Source organism: Notechis scutatus, chromosome 4 (genome assembly GCF_049901735.1).
Source record: "Notechis scutatus isolate UNSWTSFEM ecotype Mainland chromosome 4, rNotScu1.2, whole genome shotgun sequence".
Lineage (NCBI taxonomy): Eukaryota > Metazoa > Chordata > Lepidosauria > Squamata > Elapidae > Notechis > Notechis scutatus.
In genome coordinates this window covers 13,367,186-13,388,619 of record NC_142012.1, presented here as the reverse complement: position 1 = coordinate 13,388,619, position 21,434 = coordinate 13,367,186, and the positions used below count along the sequence as shown (strand labels likewise).

The 21,434-nt window shown below is 41.1% G+C and overlaps 1 protein-coding gene and 1 long non-coding RNA gene across 2 annotated transcripts in view; one reads left to right on the top strand and one right to left on the bottom strand.

The window, feature by feature from the left end:
• Positions 1-8,988, bottom strand: part of CDS1 (CDP-diacylglycerol synthase 1) — a 40,169-nt gene extending 31,181 nt beyond the window's left edge. The window contains exon 1 of the mRNA XM_026683690.2: positions 7,707-8,988. Coding sequence (XP_026539475.1) covers positions 7,707-7,793 — 87 coding nt within the window. The 5' untranslated portion in view covers positions 7,794-8,988. The remainder of the gene's footprint in view (positions 1-7,706) is intronic.
• Positions 8,989-9,070: 82 nt separating this feature from the next.
• LOC148130660 (uncharacterized) lies at positions 9,071-16,057 on the top strand. The gene is made up of 4 exons (XR_015749162.1): positions 9,071-9,111; positions 9,517-9,650; positions 15,441-15,519; positions 15,851-16,057. It is a non-coding gene; the product is annotated as an uncharacterized LOC148130660 (long non-coding RNA).
• The last annotated feature ends 5,377 nt before the right edge of the window (positions 16,058-21,434 follow it).

Genomic DNA, 21,434 nt, shown 5'->3' with positions numbered 1-21,434 from the left:
TTGATCACATCTGGGACATCATGTTTCGCTCCATCCACCAATGCCACGTTGCACCACAGACTGTCCAGGAGTTGGGGGATGCTTTAGTTCAGGTGTGGGAGGAGATCCTCAGGAGACCATCCGCCACCTCATTAGGAGCATGCCCAGGCATTGCAGGAAGGTCATACAGGCATGTGGAGGCCACACACACTACTGAGCCTCATTTTGACTTGTTTTAAGGACATTACATCACAGTTGGATCAGCCTGTAGTGTTTCTTTCCACTTTAATTTTGAGTGTAACTCCAAATGCAGACCTCCATGGGTTGCTAAATTTGATTTCCATTGATAATTTTTGTGTGATTTTGTTGTCAACACATTCAACTATATAATGAACAAAGTATTTAATAAGAATATTTCATTCATTCAGATCTAGGATGTCTTATTTTTGTGTTCCCTTTATTTTTTGAGCAGTATATAAATATCGATTCATTCCAGCACAAAATAATACATCTGTTCACTGAAGTACAGTGGATTGTTATATAGGTAGATTAGAGTAAAATCCAAATTTGCTGACAAATGTAATGGCATGGAAGGCCTTTCCCTATTACAAATAATCCTCAACAACAGTTAATTTAGTGACTGAACCTACAACAGGACTGGAAAAAATGACTTATGCCTATTTTTCACATTTACAACCATTAAAGCATCCCCATGGTCATGGGTTCAAAATTCAGACACTTGGCAACTGATTCATATTCATGACAGCTGCAGGGTCCTGGGGTCATGTGACCACCTTATAACAAGTAAAGTCAATGGGGAAGTCAGATTCATTTAACAATCATATCACTATCTTAACAACTGTAGTGATTCACTTAACAACTATGGCAAGACAGGTCATAAAATGAGGCAAAACTCATTTAACAAATGTCTCACTTAGCAAAAGAAATTTTGGGCTCAATTGTGGTTATAAGTTGAAGACTACCTGTGCTGAGTTAATGTCATTCCCTTACCCTTCAGATGACGACAAATTACTATGCCTATATGATTTCTCTGACCTCAGCTGTGAGAGTCTCTTGAATTTGTCACCCATTAAACGGATTGAAAAGTGCATCAGATTTATACAATTTGCAAATGTCACTGGTCAGTGTCAGTTTAAGGGAGAAAACATTACTATAACTTAAGACAACTTTAACCTGTCTGACTTCTGGGTTGAGGAAGAAATAAAGGAAAATTACAAAAAAGACATTGCCAAGGTACTACAGTTAGATGCAAGTATGAAAAGTATGAAAAGTTCATACACATACACATACATACATACATATATTTGTTTTCTTAAGTTTTCGCGGGTACTTACATGTATGGTATTCAGCTTTGTTCGGGTATTTTCCCACGTCATTGTAGTTGTGCTTTTAAAGTTGTAGCAACGCTTCGGCAGAATCTCATCTGCCATCATCAGGCTTCTGTATTGTTGTTTTGAAACAACTGTAAAAGTCTGACTCACAGACGAACACAATACAGAAGCCTGATGATGGCAGATGAGATTCTGCCGAAACGTTGCTACAACTTTAAAAGCACAACTACAATGACGTGGGAAAATACCCGAACAAAGCTGAATACTATATATATATATTTGTTTATATATATGTTTATATATATATACTATATATATACCGTATTTATCGGCGTATAACACGCACAGGCGTATAACACGCATCTTCATTTTAAGAGGGAAATTTCAGGAAAGCGCCCGTTTCACCCCCACTCCCACCCCCGCGCGCTTCAATCCACAGTGTCCCATTCTGCCTGCCTGCCTGCCTGCCTTAGTTTCTGGTTGTTTGGGAGCAGCTTCGGCTGAGAATAATAACTATTCGCCTCTTTTACTCAGCCGAAGCTGTTCCGATTCAACCATTAACGAAGGCAGGCAGGCAGGCAGAACGGAGCACTGCGGGCGGCGCGGGTGGGGGTGGGGGAGAAACGGGCGCTTCAGGGAAGCCCCCGCTTCTTTGAAGCAGTTTCTTCCTGTGCTGGTGGAGGAGCGAGAGAGCGACTGACAGAGCTGACCCAGAGAGAAGGACAGACTTCGTTGCTTCCTCCCTCCCCTTCTTTCATTTGTGTCCTTGATCCCCGATCCCAGCAGCATTCACCGAAGGCTTCTTAACATTATATCGGCGTATAACACGCATACATCATTTGCCCCTATTTTCAGGGGGAAAAAGTGCGTGTTATACGCCGATAAATACGGTATATATATTTGTTTTCTGAGGTTCTCGCGGGTATTTGTATGTGGATCTTTGGTTATTTGGGTTTTCTCCCGCGTAAGATTGGAAGTATCTAGGCAACGTTTCGATGAAGTCTCATTCATCATCTTCAGGCTTGTGTCTTCCGCTCTGTGCTTCTTAGAGTGATGTGAGCTTGCAGCTGCTTCTTCCTTTTAACTGCCAGTGGGGGTGTGACTTGATTGGGTGGGGGCTTGGCTGTGTTCTGATTGGGTGGGGGTGTGTTCTCATTGGTTGGGGGTTTGGCTGTGTTCTGATTGGTTGGGGTTGGCCGTGTTCTGATTGGCTGGAGGTGTGTTCTGTTCAGGTGGGGGCTTGGTTGTGCTCAGGTTAGTCTTAGTTGCTGGGGGATTTGAGCTGGTGAGCTGTGATCTTGCTGTTTGGCTTCGAGTTCGTGGTCGTGCCGCATCTTCATGGTGGGGGTCAGTTCACTTCATGTATGGCTCGGAGGGGTTTGAAGTGGGTAGTGATGCAGCTGCAGTGTGGCTTCTGGTCCGTGGTCGTGTCTCATCTTCTGTGTGGGTGTGAGTCTGCTTTTTACGTGGAAGTAAAAGATGCCACCACACACACACACACACACACACACACACACACACACACACATATATATAAAATAGAAGTATCCTAACATCTCAAACATCTTCACTCCACAAATCAGCACAATTCAAACTAAAAAGTCATTCATAATGGTTGAGGGCCACTTTTAAAAGGTGGTATAACAGGAAGAAGAAATGTAAACGGCTCTTACAAATAAAATCAAATAAAACATAGTTTATTTATCTAGACCAGGCTGTTTTATGAAAGTTCATTCATGGAACTGATTTTAAAATAAACATAGCAAAGCTCTGTATAATCCTTCCTATAGTTTTACATGCTTTGTAATATAACACAGTTGTGATGATCATGCATTCAGAAAGTTTTCGATCAGGGTGGGCTACCTGCTCTAACATATGCCAGTGAAACATGGACACTAACCTCACAATCAATACAAAAGCTAAGCGAAGAGTTATGGAAAGATACATGCTCGGCATTACAAGCCAAGATAGAAACACCGGTGCATGGATTAGAAAACAAACCAAAATATGCAATATCATCAAGAGAATAAAAGAATTGAAATAGAAACGGGCTGGTCACATAGCAAGAAGCCCCAATGGCAGGTGAACCAAGGCAGTCATAGAATGGATCTCACTTGATAAAAAATGTCCATGAAAGAGACCTAAAATAAGATGGATCAATGACATCAGCAAGTATTACGGGCCCAATTGGCAAAAGGACCGTACTGGTTAGAAACATGCAGAAGAGATCTTCTTCCTACAGTGGATAGACAATGGCTAGAATGATGATGATGATCATGCAACCCATGATCATTTGCATCCACAGGTCTATTTCAGAAACTCAATGACACTTTGGAAGCTTGTTATCAGAATTTCACCATAAACCACTCTGATCTGACAACTTGACTAAAGATATACCGGTACTTGTGATATATATTAGATTACATTTTCAGAATGTAAGTCCAAGAGACTTAAGACAGAAGCAATAGCTGAATAGTTGAACTAGGGGAGATCTAATTTCTCATCCATTTAAATAATAAATCTGTACAATAAAACTTAACACATCAGGAAGAATAATAGACCAGCACTTCAGAGTTATAATTCTGTAAGGGCAGCAATTTAAAATATATCTAAAACATTTATATCATAACCTAGACAATAGACCACTAAAACAGAATGTAATAAAAAGGTACCAAAACATTTATGTTAGATTTAATTATGGGACAATAGTGGTGACATGGCAACAAAGCTATCCACTCCCTAGTGATAATATACAAAATAATACTAGTGACAATTCAATGGCTGTAGAGGTACATAACTCTTATGAATCTGAAGTATTTGCATTTTACTTGCAACCAGAGGTGAAACAATTCAAAGGCTTAACTATGCTCAGTTGCTTAGTTAAGTTAGTTGATAAGAAACAGTATTGCATATGGAGTCCACATCTTACCTCAAAATAATATATAGATTCTAGTCTAGTTCATATTAAAAAGTAGCACAGGATCTCTCATTCTCCATTACTTTTTATACCTTGTAGTAATAAAATTGTCAAAGAATGATTCATCTATATTCATGCCTAATCCCTATTAGAAGAATGCTGCAATTTGTTAGAGTATATATACTACTTAAACATATTTAAACTTACTGTTATAATTAAATGATGCAGTTTACTTTATTTTTTATAATGCTAGTTTTATTTTATTTTCTTTTAAGGGAACAGAACTATACATAATTGTGAAAGTGTCTGGTGCTCTTTTTAAAAAACATGTTTATTCAAATATTGCTACATAACAAATTTCAATTTAGTTTTTGTTCCTGGGTACAAAGTGTTTTTTTCCTGATTCCTTATGCCTAAAATAAATACAAAATAACTACTGTTCCACAAAAACTTTGCTTCTGTGGTCAGAACAATATTTTGAAATTTATCTCTTTTTGTGAGCATTCTCAATTTATATTCAATGCCTAGTGGACTTCCAGAATATTCTGTAATTATGAAAATTGTCAAAAAGTTTCTAGAAGTGGCCAGAATTTTCTAGAACTTTCTGGACTCTTTTACCTTTCCTAGAACTTTCTGAAATCTTTTAATTTTCAAGCATTTTCTGGGACTATCCAACAGCATCCATAGAAGTATAAAAGTACAGATGCCTTAAACCAACATTTTAGTTTGTCTAATTGCTAAATAAGAGAACAGTAAACAGTAATATTTAATTTGGATGGCATCAAGAGGTTGTTTGCACCCAGCAGATGCAGCTTGCTACGTGTGTGGACAATTTATCAAGAGAAGAGTGAAAAAGTACTCTGTAAAAGCATGTGTTAAGATGTGCCAGGCCTACAAACCATACTTTGGAATGCTTGTTGGGGAATCAAGACAAGCCCTGGGCACCTCATTTCACATGCGAACACTGCAACTAAACTCTTGAAGGTAAGGTGAATAATTGCTGCTCACTAGATAGAATTTCAGTGAATTATTAGTTTAAAAGAGTTGCAATTAAGAAAATTTTCACTATTTTCAATCTTTTAGGAAAATAGACAATATATATTTTATGCCCTACAACAATATCTTGCACAAAATTAGGCAATGTGTGAAATATCTTTTTTTAAAAAAATTACATAATTCTGCTGTTGCAGGCTGATACAGGGGAAGAAAGAAAACCATAATGTTTGCTATTCCAAGAATTTGGTGGAAACCAACTGACCATTCAAGTAACTGCTATTTCTGCATAGTCAATCCTTCCAAACATCGAAATGGCAAGAGCGCCCCTCATATCGTGTATGCAGGCATTCCTTCATCCATCACTCCTGTACCACACTGCCCTGAGTTCCCCATTCCCATCCCTCCGGAGAGGGATCTGTCAAGAGTGAGAAGCAAGTCACACAGTGAGTAAGATATTGCAGATACAGATTACAATTACACAGATGTGGCCGAGGAGAGAAAGCCATACTTACCCAACCAGAAAGACCTCAAAGATCTGATCAGAGACCTTGATCTTACCAAGTCCCATGCTGAGTTTCTGACATTTAGGCTCAAAGAGTGGAACTTGTTGCATGAAAGTGTGCAAGTCACAGATGAGAAAAAGTGTTTTTCCAATTTCTTCAGTCAGCAAGATGGGCTGTACTTCTGAAACAATGTGGCCAGTCTATTTGAGGCTACAGGAATCACCTGCAACCCAAGTGAATGCTGCCATATTTATCCAGGAGCTTCAACACCTTGTTGCTTCATAATGAGAAAAAGAACCCATCTCTCCCTATGGCTCACTCATTGCATCTCAATGAGGACCAAACCAGTGTCAAGTTGTTGCTGACTGCCTTGAAGTATGACCATTATGGCTGGGAGATCATTGGAGACTTCAAAATAGTGTCATTCCTGATGGGACTCCAAGGCAACTTTCACAAACTTTTCTTGTTTTCTTTGCCTCTGGATCAGCCGGGACACTAAGGTGTAGTATCACAGAAGGGACTGGCCACAGCAGACTGAGTTCTCCTTAGAAAACAACAACATAAAGTGGGAGCCGCTGGTAGAACCCCGGAAGATGCGGATGCTACCACTGTGCATCAAGTTAGGCTTCATCAAACAATTTGTCACAGCTCTAGACAAGGAGTCAGAAGCTTTCAAGTACCTTCAAGTTCTGTTTCCACAGCTGTCAGAGGCAAAAGTTAAAACTGGTATCTTTGTTGGACCACAGATAAAGAAGATAATAGAGTGTGACGAATTCGCCAAGAAACTGAACAGGATGGAGAAAGAGGCTTGGAACTGTTCCATTGTAATGGTTCATGGTTTTCTGGGTAATCACAAGGCTTAAAACTATGAGCAGCTGGTTCAGACTCTCATAAAGTATTATGCCAAAACGGGGTACAGAATGTCCTTCAAGATTCATATCCTTGATGCTTATCTTGACAAATTGACAAATTGACAAATTCAAGGAGAACAGGGGTCCTTACTCAGAGGAGTAAGGTGAATGCTTTCATCAAGATATAATGGACTTTGAATGTCATTACCAAGGACAATATAATGAAAACATGATGGGGGGACTATGCTTGGAGGCCTCTCTGAGAAAGTGATTTGCAGTATACCCGCAAATCTAGAAAATCTACTCATTTCTGAACCCTTATGAGTAGTTTTGACTGTCTTTGTGTATTTGTCATCCAAATATATATTGTTCTTCTCTAACTGCTTAAAAAGATAAAAAAAAAAAAAACTGCCTGTATTGTAAATATGAAATTTTCTCATCACTTTAAGGCTCCTGAAATGCTGTGTTTCCAGTCATGTTAGACTTTGAACCGAGTGCTCAATATGTGTATACTTATAAAGGGCAGAAAATGAAGTCTCTCTGTTTTTACTTCTTTCGGTTACACAAAGTCCATAAATTAATAAGCTGTTTACATCCTATAAGCCAGCAAATACCTTGAATATGGGGGAGGAGTGATATATGAGCAGCCTCCTACATGGAACACAGACTGCAGGTAGAGAGGAAATGGCCTCTTACTGCAGAACTGCCACATTTATAAGCTTACTCGGTTCCCATTTTATAGTAGAGTGATAACAAAGGAAATGAAAAATAGCGACTCAGATGTGATCCGACATTCAACTTCTGTAAATTTCATTACATGCAGAAGGTCGGTGGGGGGGGGGGGGAGAGAGAACTTCCTAAGAGGGAAGACATGGAAACAAACACCACCCCTACATACATTACTCAAGCATATCTTGAAAAGTGACGCTGTAAAAGAGGAGATGGTGAAGAAACATGCACGAGTCCCTCCTCTTTCAAAAATGAAGGGAAGCCACATTACATGTCAAGGAAGAAAGGCTGTGAAGCCAAGATGAGAAACCCACAACATGCTCTTTCGGCTGCATACCTGGAGTCAGGAAGAAGACACAGGAGGCTCATTCAGACTTACCTTGTCACCCGCACTTTCTCTTTCATGATCTCCACCAGCTTCTCCACCAGCTCCTCGCCGCCTAAGCTCCGACATCTCGGAAGACATGAAAGCAGCAGCCAGGGCACAAGGAAGCAATCCGAAGATGGGCAGGGTGTCAACCCCTTTTATGTCAGATTTTATTCCAAAGGTTAGGCCTCTAGTCCATTTTATATCCCGGATGCCACCTAGGAAAGAACTCGTCGGCAATGAAGGAGGGAAACCCTATTTCCTCCCAACAGAGCACCTGAAATCACTTCTCTGCTGCAAAAGAACACGGCGATCCTGGGAGTCTCTTTTTTTTTTTTTTTTTTGCAGACTAAGCCTTAAGAGGCAGCATTTTGGAAGGCGTCCTGAAGGTCGGTCTCCTCTCCCGTTTTTTCACGTCCAAGTAGGAGGGTCCCTCAAATCGGAGGAGCAAAAAAAAACAAAACCCTCCTTCATTCAATGTTCCCCAAGAGCGCTTTTTTTGTTGTTGTTGTTGCCTAATCCTTTCACGGGGAAAAGGGGAAGGCTAGCTGCTTCCCACAAGGAAGGCTCAGGAAAAAAAAAAATTTTTTTTTGTAATATGAATCCATGTAACCTTCCTTTCCCATTCAAACAGCCTTCCTTCCACACAGAGTTCTTTTTATTGCATAGAGCCACCCCAGTCCTGGCTGAAGGAATACCGAAACCAATCCAAGCTTCCGGTCTTTTTTTTTTCCTTCCCCCCCCGAAAATTAAGATGGGAAAATGAAGAGGTGGCTTTTTTCACTTCAGGAGTAGTTTTGGGCGGGGGGGATCTCCGAGAAAACTGACCCTCTTGAGCAGCTCCTCCAAGGCAGGCGGGACTCCTTCTCATGCACCCGGGCGCCCCCCCCCCCCACCTCACTCGCACACCCCTAAGGTAAAGTTCACCTACCTTCTTCTCCCCCTCACTCCATAAAACCCCCACAGCTACGAAACGCGAGCGTCCACCCACCCGCCCCCGCCCTTCCTCCCCATGCTTTCTTTCCACAAGAGGCGCCCCTCCGAAGGGCCTCTCAGAAAGACGGGACAGTCAAAGCCCCTCACTTTCCTCCCTTCACCTGCCCCCAATTTGGAGGTTAGGGAGGGACGACCCTGCCCGGTGAGACCGCGGCCCCCTACGCGCCCTCCTCCCTCCCCTGAGAGGGGAAAGAAGAAGAAAAAGCCGAAGCGAGCGAGCCAAGAAACGGTTGGCTGCGCGCGCACGTACACACACACAGCGCGCGCGCCTGCTTCTGCTAAGCAACCTCCCGCTTCTGGCGTTCTTCCGGGCCACGCCCCCTCGGATGAGGCACTAGCCCCGCCCCTTTCTCTCTCTTTCCTCCCCCCCCCCCCTTTTCGCCTTGGCCCCGCGGAGGCGAAAGGCGGTTACGCGACTGAGGTAAAAGTGTCAATAACTACAGAATAAATGACATGTTTCCTGGTTTTGCAACAACTGTGCTCCGAGGCTCACGAAATATGTACAGGTAGCCAGTCCTCGGCTTAACGACCCCAAATTGAAGCCCAAAATTATTGCTGTGAGGCGTTTGTCAAAGGAGGCTTTGCCCCGTTTTGCAACCTTTTCTTGCCAACCGTTGTTAAGTGAATTCACTGTGGTTGATAAGTTAGAAACCCCCGGGGGTTAAGTGAATTGGGCTTCCCCATTGACTTTGCTTGTCCGAAGGTTGCAAAAGGGACATAGCTATGGTCATAAGTATGAAGCAATTGCCAAGCATCTGAATTTTGATCACATGATCATGGGGAGGCTACAAAGGTGGTAACGCGGAAAAACTGTCGAATTTTTCAGTGCTGCTGTAACTCTGAAGGGTCACTAAATGGAACGGTTGTAAATCGAGAACTACCTGCATTGGATGAAGAAGGAGCAGGAAGAGAAAGAAGAGGAGGAACTTCACATTTCATTTCGATAGGATACCTGCCCAGGTAATGGCACCATATCTTATTAAGTTGTAAAAAGTAAACTTTGAAGACTCGGTAAAAGGCAGGTAGGTGAGCAAACAGAATTAGGCAGGTGTGACTAACGGTGAAAGTGAAAAAGGTAAGTGTGAGAAACCACAGAGGACATAGCAGTTGAAGGCAGCTAAAAGTGAAGGGGCCAATCAACAAGAGTGCAGGTAGCCCTCGACTTACAACAGTTCATATAGTGACTGTTCGAAGTTACAATGGCAGTGGAAAAAGTGACTTCTGATGATTTTTTCAAACTTATGACCATTGCAACATCCCTATCGTCACGTGATTTACATTCAGATGCTTGACGACTGGTTCATATTTATGACAGTTGCAGAGTTCCGGAGTCAGGTGATTGTCTTTTGCGACCTTCTGACAAGCAAAGTCAATGGGGAAGCCATATTCATTCAATATGGTGTTTGTTCCTGACCAGCTCAAGGTTGACTCAGCCTTCCATCCGAGGTCGGTAAAATGAGGACCCAGATTGTTGGCAATGTGCTGACATTGCAAACTGCTGAGGTAGCGCTGTGGTTAGAGTGCAGTACTGCAGGCTGCTTCTGCTGACTGCAATTTGGCAGAACGAATCCCAACAGGCTCAAGGTTGACTCAGCCTTCCATCCTTCCGAGGTGGGTAAAATGAGGACCCAGATAGTTGGGAGCAATAGGCTGACTCTGTAAAACCACTTAGAGAGGGCTGTAAAGCACCGTGAAGAGGTAATATAAGTCTAAGTGCTATTGCTATTGCTATTTCACCTTAGAATCAGATGCACATAGCAGGTTTGGAAGAGTGGGAAAAGAAATATATTAGGATATTAAATTTAGCAGCTGGAACAGTAAAGCCTGCAACGGGCCAGAACATTGCAGTTGTATGATGGACTGGCTCATGCGCGAGGCAATCTGTGCTGTGATTGGCTGCTGTGGGTAGAAAGGGGGCATTTCCCTTTTTTCCCACCTTTTTCTTCCATGAGTCGTTTGATTTACCTCACGAAGTCCCTGGCTATCTCATCTGCTGTGAATATAAACGTTAAATGCATTTATACAAAAACTACAAGTTTGAAGTCAGTGTCTCTGACTTCATTCGGACAGTTGCTGCGCAATTCCCTGACCAAATTGTATTGCACAATTTCAAGTAGTGACAGCATTATTCTGCCTGTCCTGTACAAATACTGTGCAAAGGCAGATAGATAAATTCCACAAAGCATCCATACAAAGTCTTTTTAATTGGTTCATCAGGCATCCTGTCAACTCACATTTATGATGAGGTTCTTCTTAATGTCCAGTCCTTAGCATATCTGAATTGTGGTGTAGGAAGATAATAAGGTCTCAACCCCATGATGATTGAAGCAGCCGCATGGTAATGGCTTCAGGCAAGAGTGAGGGAGCCTCCCCCAACCCAACAAGGGTCAATTTAGTGACCAATCAGGATTACAGATGTGACCACATAACATGGACTACATTTCCCAGGATACCTTAACTATATTTACCATGATGCATTCCCTAAGGGAACAGCTCTCAATCCTAACTAACTATCCCAAATCCCATTAATTCTAAACTGTCTGGACAGCGCAAGCATGATGCCATGGCTTTACAGTTTAGGCAACACAAGACGGTCAGCTGGTAGCTCAGCAGAGACATTTAGTGTTTGCCAGATTATCAGAGCGTGTTAGTAATAATATATGAAATTCTAATGCTCTGATAGTCATTTTGAAAAATTCTTTCTTAGTGAGCACCTAGAAGCCAAGAGGGACATAGATAGAAGAAGAAAAGAAAGAAAGAAGAAAGGAAGGAAGGAAGGAAGGAAGGAAGGAAGGAAGGAAGGAAGGAAGGAAGGAAGGAAGAAAGAAAGAAAGAAAGAAAGAAAGAAAGAAAGAAAGAAAGAAAGAAAGAAAGAAAGAAAGAAAGAAAGAAAGAAAGAAAGAAAGAAAGAAAGAAAGAAAGAAAAAGAAAGAAAGAGAGAGAAAGATGGATGGATGTATATTGAGCCCTGATGGTGCAGTAGTTAGAATGCAGTACTGCAGGCTACTTCTGTTGATCAGTTTGGGTCTCACAGGCTCAAGGTTGACTCAGCCTTCTGTCCTCCTGAGGTCGGTAAAATGGGGACCCTGTTTGTTGGGGACAATAGACTGACTCTGTAAACCGCTTAGAGAGGGCTGTAAAGCAGGATAAAGTGATATATAAATCTAAGTGCTATTGCTTTGTTGGAAGAAATATCCATCTGTTTCAATTCTAAGTTGGGAGAAAAACACTGGAAAAATAGAGGCTGATTGGAAAGATGGTTTAATAATGAAGCAGAACCATATGGGTTCTAGGCACATGGAGTTGAGAGTGGGGGGTTTATACCTTCTCTTGGGCTTTGCACTTGAGCTTCCTGTTCCTTTGCAAGAACATGTATTCTATTGGTGGTTGTCAAACTCCCATGGGACCATGTACAAATCCTAGGAGTTTGTCTGAGCTTGGTTGAAGTATGGTTGAAGTTTCTAAGGGTGAAGCAATGAAGGAGCGTTGAACAATTCTTATTGTGGCTGAGAGCTAATCCTACCTTTGTTGGATCTTGGGTGAGGGTATTTGCTTATGAATAGAGCTAGCTATCTCTGAGGGCTATTAAGGAAGGTAGAGGCTGCTTTCCAAGAGCACGTTTCTCCATTTCTCATCCAGGAAAATATAATAATCTGCCTTTTTAATATTTTTCAGAATATTTCATTCTTCTAGGAGAGGGGTGGGTGCTAACTTTCTACAACTATTGCTACTAATGTAACAACTGTAGTGATTCAGTTAACAAATGTGGCAAGAAAAATTGTAAAATGAGACAAAACTCACAACAACTTTCTCACTTAGCAACATAAATTCTGGGCTCAATTGTGATCATAAGTCGAGGGCTACCATATAGCTACCAGATTATATAATGTAATGTGGGATTTCATGCAAAATTCTGCTTTGCAGAGTATGAAGATACATCTGAGATTCCCCAACCTTTTTTTTAATTCAGGACGTCCTACTTGGAATAAATATAGGATTCAATTACAGTGTTTGAAGTATTTGTAAAATATTTGATACTGTTTGTGGCCATCTTGTGGTTATCATTTTGGAATGCAAATCTTTTAATGCCATCCTTGGCTCTTTGTCCCAGTAGTAGTTTTTTCTGTATTTTAAATTCAAAATTTTTGGAAGCCACCAAATAAATTGTGAAATAAATAAAAAGTGTAATTTATTATTCCTCAGTGTAAAGTAGGGTAGTGATTTCCAATCAGTCTAAAAAGCCAAGCTTTCTCTAGTCCAAATGGTGTTCTGCGCAGGTACATGGGTATAGATATTCATGTCTTTAATTTCACTTTAAAATTATCTCTTTCTTCAATAAAATAGCAAATTTATTTCTAAATAAATGTGTTTAGCACAAGGGCAGCAGAAACAAAATCCATTTATCTTTGTAGTTTAAGATGGTTCCGTGATTCAGCAATAATACAAAATTATATATGCCAGCATGTATTTATTCATTTTAAATCAAGATGGCAAATGAAATGTATTAATAATATAGCATATATAACTACAATGGGAGAAATGTCAGTGTGGGTGGAAATGCTAACTATATGTTTCATAATTGAGATATTGCTTGTGTCTATCTAGGGATGATCCCTGTCACACCATTACATCCAGCTTTTTATTGATGCCACATTTGCAACATGTACATTGCTTTCTTTAAAAAAAAAATAGATTTCCATGGGCAAACAATTGTCAATGAAAACAAGGGGGAGCTTTAGGAACTTCTAACTTTTAATTTAACTGCTTTTCCAAAAAAAAAAAAATCGGTCTGCCCCTGTTGACTGATGGGACCCCAAGTGATTTCAGAGGGAACTGGAGATTGTCCCTGTTGGTCTTCTAAAATGGTTCATCTTAAGCTTTTGTTACCACTTGGAATCAGGGGGAGGCCTTGCCACCTCTCTCCTTTCAGGATCTTAGCATTTCCCATGATTTACAGAGGAACTAAACATGAAATGGGTGAAGAGACCACCAGATTGTTGCTAGCACTCAGCAAAGGACAAACTGAACTAAACATGGCCGCTTTTAAGGCCTACTTCATGGCGGCAAGGATGGTGAAACACCAGTACTTCACCTTTATTGCACCCACAGACCTGGTGGTCTCTCTCCAAAAATATTGTTGAAATAATACATTTTGCAAAATATGGACATCTTTCCCTTGATTCAGCTTAGCCCTTATGAGAATTTATATTCTCAATGTCCTTCTTCAATAAATATTATTGAGATACTTTGCTACCCTGATAAAATAACAATATATTATAATTGTCATTTTCTGTGAAGGTGTTATAAGTCTTTCAATAATTGCTCATCAGAAAGTCAACAAATATTTGAAAGCCATGACACATTCCCATCAGCTTTATGAAGTAATAATTTACTTAACTGCACATTCCATCATTCTTGCATAATGGAAAGTGTTACTCTCAGGATTCTGGTTTGACCAGTCTTCTGAGCAGGTCACAAGACTGGGTACTGGATTCCACAGTTTGCGGCAACTTTACAAAGCTAAACCATGGGAGATAAACCCTAGGACTTGTACCAATAAAGGAGAATATTTGTAGCTCAGGGTTGACATGAGAGGTCCTTGGTGCTCTCTGAGCTTGCTTGTTTTCTTACAGACATAACTAGGGTAATGAAATCCCAAAAGAAAGCTAGTCGTTCACACTGGATTTAGTGAAGAAGCAAAATCCAGAATCCGTGAATGTTGCATACCTTTATTCAGACCAACCAAAATGAAACAAATGGGTTTTTTTTTCCAATCAGATCAGAGCTGTAAAAATCAAGAGTTAAGTGGGTATTTCAACCAGGAGGCTTAAAGTGTTTTAGGTCAATCTCCAAGCCAGGTATGTCCTATCTTTTGGCTTGCCTGGGCTCCATTTGAGTGAAGAGGAATTGGTTTGGGCCACATATAAAATATATAGTTTGGGTGTGGGTGTGTATAAAACATCTTTTATATGATATACATGTGTGTGTGTGTGTGTGTGATAGATAGATAGATAGATAGATAGATAGATAGATAGATAGATAGATAGATAGATAGATAGATGTGTGTGTGTGTGTGTGTGTATGTGAAGTTTACCTTGTGGAGCTGCATTACTAGCTGTCCAGGGCCTCATGTGACCCATAGGCTATGCAGGTTTGACACGCCTCTTTAAACACCTAACATTAAGTGAAAGACAATATAGAGGTTTTCCCAGCTCTGCAAATTCAAGAGTAATAAATCCTCCAGTTGTCCCCTGCCAATAGCGACACACATTTTGGCATCGCAGAGGGAATCACAGCCTTTACCCCAGGAAGATGAGAAAATGGTTTTGGTTCGGGCATTAGGGATCTTTATAGATTAGAAAATTTTAAAATAACTCAGTCTTTTGCCGAATTGATATAACTTCTTGCTTCTTACTGCTATCAAACCATGTTATCTTGATTGAAGATTGTACCTGATAATGAACTAGTGGGACATACTCCATGACCCCTCAAAGACACAGGTGTTCCTCTAACAATGATCAATTAGTGCCAATGTGAATACACCTCCTAGGAAGTAAGGGAATGAGGAACATGATTTACACACCTCAGCTCTGTAATTGCTTAAACGAAGAAAACTGGTTATCTTCCATAACTTGAAGGATCATCCTAAGACCTCTTAAATGTTTAGGTTTTGGGACCAAGAGGAAACACCTTTTTTCCATTGATCCTGTTTCTTGCCCCTTTTCCTCCTCTTGCTGATTCATATAAAAGATGGCTTTAGGACACACTTCAAAAAGTGTTGACTATGATAGACTCCTTGAGAAGCAGAAGTTCCCACATCTATAGAATGGTATGTTGAATCCAGCCCTTTCTTTCTTCTTGATTTCATCTTTAAGTTAAACCGGTGTAACTATGCCTATCTAGGTGGCTTGGTATTATTCTCCCACACATTAAGCAATGTTTTTTCAAACTTGACAACTAAGACAAGTAACTTCAGCTCCCAGAAGTTCCAAGCCAGTGGGACAGTGGCGGGTTTCAAAGTGGTTTACCACCGGTTCGGTGGGCGTGGCTTAGTGGGCACACTTTGTGCGCGCACGCCCTTTGCACACATGCCAAACATGCGCTTTGCGCATGTGCAGAGACTTTCCTACTCACCTCCTGCACTCTCCCTGTATCTTCAGCTGAAGCGCAGTAATCTGTGCCGCGCAAAGCAGCTGCGCTTCAAAAGCAGGAAATAAAGGTCAGTATGGGAGTCCGGGCAGGCAGGTGGGCCCAACAGCAGATCGTCGGAGCGAACCAGTTCAGTCTCAGCTGATCTTCGAAACTACTGGCTCAGCAGAACCGGGCCGAACCAGGAGCATCTCACCTCTTGCAATGGGAAGATTAGAGTCGGGGGAATCAAGAGATGTCAACTTATTAGTTTTCCCTGTATTATCATTTTTGTTTTAAATACATTTTGTTTTAAACACATATTATATTTTTTGTGATTTGGTTTGAAAATGAATTATATCTTACTTTGGGATTATTTTGAAGAAAAATCAAGGTATGATATTTATCTATTAATCCACTCGCTTTCTTTGTCAAAGTTTGCCTTTGTCTTCAAACAATTCATGTAAAGTCCTGAGCATGCGATGAAAGGGCAGTGAACTTTCACCATTAAATATTCGTTTTATTCAATTTCAGCACACAGATTTATTGTTAAAAAGCAATCTCAGCATTTAAAATAATTTATGATAAAATATAAAAATGTGGATTAATAATAATTGAATGACACAACCTATTATAGCTTCATTAAATGCCATCTTAAGCATATAGATGTCAGATAAATTAACATTATAATCTAAAATATGATAGCACAGAGCAACAACGGAAGCCAAACAAGCTAGTTTTAAAAGCTCACAATGTTAGGCACCAATTGTGACTGGATTCTTGAAGTATCTTAAACAATTGGGTTCCTAATAGATGCCATTAGCAAAGGGCAAGTTAATTTTATAAAAGAACCTGTTTAAAATTTCATGATAGATTTAGGATGGGTAGCTTACCTGCACAATATATTTTTCAAATGAGTGAATTTGAAAATCATGATCCTTTTTTAGTATTATGGTTTGGAGGAAGTTGAAAGATCAAAATGAATGCTTTAAATCTTGAGGAAATAACTTTGAAAGATGATGTCTTTAAAAATCTCCTCCCCCCCAAAAAAAAAATTGGATTGATTTTTCTTTTATGAGTTTTAAAGACAAAATGGAAATCTGGTTCAGTGTTCCCCATTGCCAGAAAAATATTGAGCCAAACATTTCAATCTTTCCCTGTCCAGTTATGATTTTGATAACTTGACTACACCTTCTGTAGCTCTTTGCCAGACGGATTTTAAAAAAAGGTGCATCTCCAGGTTTAAAGAGGCTGCCAGAATCTGATACCTGAAGTCAGCTGAAATCTGGAAATGATTTAGTCAATTTGCCTTACAGAAAGCGGCCCTATCTTAAAGTTATAGACACTTATGTGGCTTTAAAGAGATTGCAAGAAACTCATTGCTTGAAGGGACTGAACTTCTCATACATATAGACTATAAGCTCGGATTAGTAGTGGGATTCAAAAATTTTTTACTACCGGTTCTGTGGCCGTGGCTTGGTGGGCATGGTGTGGCTTGATGAGGCGTGGCAGGGGAAGGATACTGCAAAATCCCCATTCCCTCCCCACCCCGCTAACCTGGTTTCCACCTCTGTTCTCCTGTGCGGGGCAACAAAAGAAGACGCAGCCGATCAACTGGGACTTGGGAGGCAGAGAACAGATGGCGGAGGGGTCAGTCAGAGGTGGCATTTGCCGGTTCTCCGCACTACTCAAAATTTCCGCTACCGGTTCTCCAGAATTGAGGATCATTAATTATTACTGTAATCATATCCTTGGTGCAGCTTTACTTTTGCAATGTTCAACTAAGGACAGTATGGTTGACTGTTCAACCCCATGCATTTCTAGGCATAGTGCTCCACTTGCACAGGGGTCAATGATAAGTCCTCTTCACTTTTACTATATGTATCATCATTTTAGCCATTGTCTATCCACTGCAGGAGGAAGACCTCTTCCACATGTTTCCAACCAATATAGCCCTGAGCTTTCTTTTTCCAGTTAGGTCCGCAATACTTACTGATCTCATTGATCCACCTTGTTTTAAGTCTCTTTGGTGGACGCTTTTTTATCAAGTGGGATCCATTTTATGACTGCCATCAGTTCTTCTTCCTATGTGACCAGGCCATTTCCATTTCAATTCTTTTACTCTCTTGATGACATCATATATTTTTGTTTGTTCTCTAATCCATGTGCAGGTCTTTCTACCTTGTCTTGTAGCACCAAGCATGCATCTTTCCATGGCTCTTACATCATTCGTAGGTTTTGTATCGATTGTGGGGTTACTGTCTGTTCTGACCAAGGCTTCCTGAGACCGTAATTAAGCACATGCTTAGTTAAAACAACTCTAGTTTTATTTCAACGCTGGGAATTATGTTCATTCCCAGCCTGTAAGGAGTCCCAAACAGTCCCTCAAGATAAGCACCCACCTTTCCCTCCTTTGAATTGTTGCCAACAACTAGAGAGCCAAATGAATTATAAAAAACCAACTGAAGTACAAAGTCCACACAGAGCTTCAAGGATTAATCCAAACAGAGTGAACCACTTTGCTTCCTGCAAAGGTGTTTCTAACTTTGCATTTCCTTTATACCTTATGGGAGGGGCAATCACCTCCCAACCTTACTCCTGAGTCGCTCCTTTTGTCTCAGCTGCTCGTCTTCTAGCAGCTCTGCGCGTATGTGCTTTGGGAACAGGCTCCCCTTGTTTCTCTGCCTCGCTGCTGCCAGACTCTGGAGGCTCTGGAGTCAGCACCCCACTCACAGATGGTCCTGGCCCCATCAGATGCAGGACCCTTGTCCGATTCCTCTCCAGATTCCCAGATTGGTCCCCGTTCTTCCCTACTGTCCGATTCCTCTGCTGTCTGCACAGGCTGCTGGCGAACCACAATAGCGTCCATGCTTCAACGGCATATATTAGAGCAGGTAGGCCACACTGAACAAAACCTTTTCTCTTCAGGCATAGGGGGAAATTGAAGAGAAAAGTATATATGTGTATAATATGTATTATATACGTACATAATAGCTGTTCTCTATGGCGGCAATTTTGTGATTGAAAGAATTGTCACAGCGGTGATGGAGGTGGCCTTGGGTTATTTAGCAGAACACTCCACTCCTGTCCTGATGGACTTTAACGCCCAACTCCTTCAGCAAGGATGAGACACAGAATGACACACCAGTTGGGGTTGCTGGAAATTTATGTCCCAGCACAGCTGGAGGATATCAAGATGGAGAAGGTTTCTGTAGATCTTTGAACAGCCAGTGCCCAGGAGAAAGAGTAGCTTTTATGTAGGAAGAAAATGTGTGCCAGTGCCTGTGGTTTACTTGGCAGCAGTTTCGGAAGTGGTTTGTCCTTGTGTTTTGCCAAGTGTCAGGGCGGTGATTGAGTGCTTAGGCCAAGGGTAGGGCAAATTGGCTCTTCCATCACTTATGGATGTCAACTCCCAGAATTCCTGAGTGAGCCACAAAAGGTTCCCCATCCCTGCCCTACTGGTTTTTCAGTTGTGGCGGAAATCAATTTTTGACATGAATGGGACTGTTTAATATACAAATGTAGGACATATTCTTTATATTATTATTCTTTACATTCTTGATATGTCCTACATTTGTATATTAAACAGCCCCATTCATGTCAAAAATTGATTTCCGCCACAAGTGAAAAACCAGTAGGCCAGGGATGGGGAACCTTTTGTGGCTCACTCAGGAATTCTGGGAGTTGAAGTCCATAAGTGATCGAAGAGCCAAGTTTCCCTACCCCTGGCCTAGGCCGTTGTTTCTTTTGGCTCCAGAGACAATAAGCATATCAGTAAATAAAGGGATTTTAAGCATTATTATTAACTAAAAGCATAACACAAAAAGCAAACTTTATCAAGCAAGATGATACCCAAATCTCCTACAATCTCCCAGGAATTCCTTCATAACGACAGTCGTTTCCCCAGTGCCCAACATTCTTCTCCCTTCTCCTTAATTCAGTAAAGAAAGAATAAAACAACCAAGCAGGTTAGGTCAGAATGAGCTCCAAACTTCTAGACGTTTCTTAACATGAAAGAGAAATCGAAATATATCACTAAACTCCTTGAAGTAACACTGGTCTTACTGCCATTACACCTTGCCTTTTCCCTAATGCTAGACTAGAGGCATTGCACCCAAGGCAGGGCTAGAACTCATGGCCTCCATTTCTAGCCTAATGCCTTGACTACTGCACCAAATTGACTCCCCAATAGTCTACAGGTAGTCCTCGACTTACAACAGCTCATTCAGCGACCGTTCAAAGTTACAGCGACACTGAAAAAAGTGACTTACAACCGTTTTTCATATTTACGACCGTTGCGGGCATTCCCATGGTCACATGATCCGAATTCAGATGCTTGGCAACTGGTTCATATTTATGACGGTTGCAGTGTCCCCGGGTCATGTGATCAGCTTTTGCGATCTTCTGACAAGCGAAGTCAATGGGAAAGCCAGATTCACTTAACAACTGCAGTGATTCACTTAACAACTGTGGCAAGAAAGGTCATGAAATGGGGCCAAACTCACTTAACAACTTAAATTTTGGGCTCAATTGTGGTCGTACAACAAAGCTTCTGGAAAGCTTTCATTTAAGCTTTTCAAAAGTGTCTCAATACTTAATCTGGTTATGGATCCTGGGCTGATTGGGCTTTGGTTCAGTGGTAGGATTAAAAAAAAATTATTACCGGTTCTGTGGGCGTGGGTTGGTGGGCATGGCATGGCATGGCATGGCATGGCATGGCTTGGTGGGCGTGGGTTGGTGGCTGTGGCAGGTGAAGGATACTGTAAAATCCCCATTCCCTCCCCACCCCACTAACCTGCTTTCCAGCTCCATTCTCCTGTGCAGGGCAACCAAAGAAGACCCAGCCAATCAGCTGGGACTCGGGAGGCAAAGAATAGATGGGGGCAGGCCCAGTCAGAGGTGGTATTTGCCGGTTCTCCAAACTACTCAAAACTTCCGCTTGTCCAGAACTGGTTAGAACCTGCTGAATACCACCTCTGCTTTGGTTACAAATCACGAATCTAGAAAGGAAAACAAACAAAGGAAGACCTACTTATGGGGCTCCCTAAGATCTTGGATATGGTCCCCAGAGCTCCCCCAACAGTTTTTACAGAACTGTAGACAAGTGTACATGTTAAACGCACAAGAAGTAATCACATTAAATATCTTCAGTCAAATGAATCTTAATCAAGCATAAATTTAGTTAAATGTAATTCTTGTCCTGGCCCCACCCACTTTTGAGCATGCAACCTCAAATTACAACTCAGGGACTATCTGCATCTTTGTGTTTTAATTTAATCTGTTTGAAAGTTATTTCTTACCTGTTCCTTAATTACTCAGGGGCTGGTATTTTCTAATCAGCTTATGTTCCTTCTCCAGTAATATACACCTGTATTATTGCAAAGCTACTTAGCTGCCTCCACAGCCCATTTGAGTCACTCCCACAGTACAGGATTTGACATGCTTTGGTATTACATATTCATGTGAAGTTGCCCTGTACAGCTTTAGATGTTTTTAGGGCATACTCAAGATGCTTTGGGCAACCTCTGCAAGAATTCCCTCCCAGAATGGCCTAAGAAAGCTTTAGTTCAAGAATAGAATAGAATAGAATAGAATAGAATAGAATAGAATAGAATA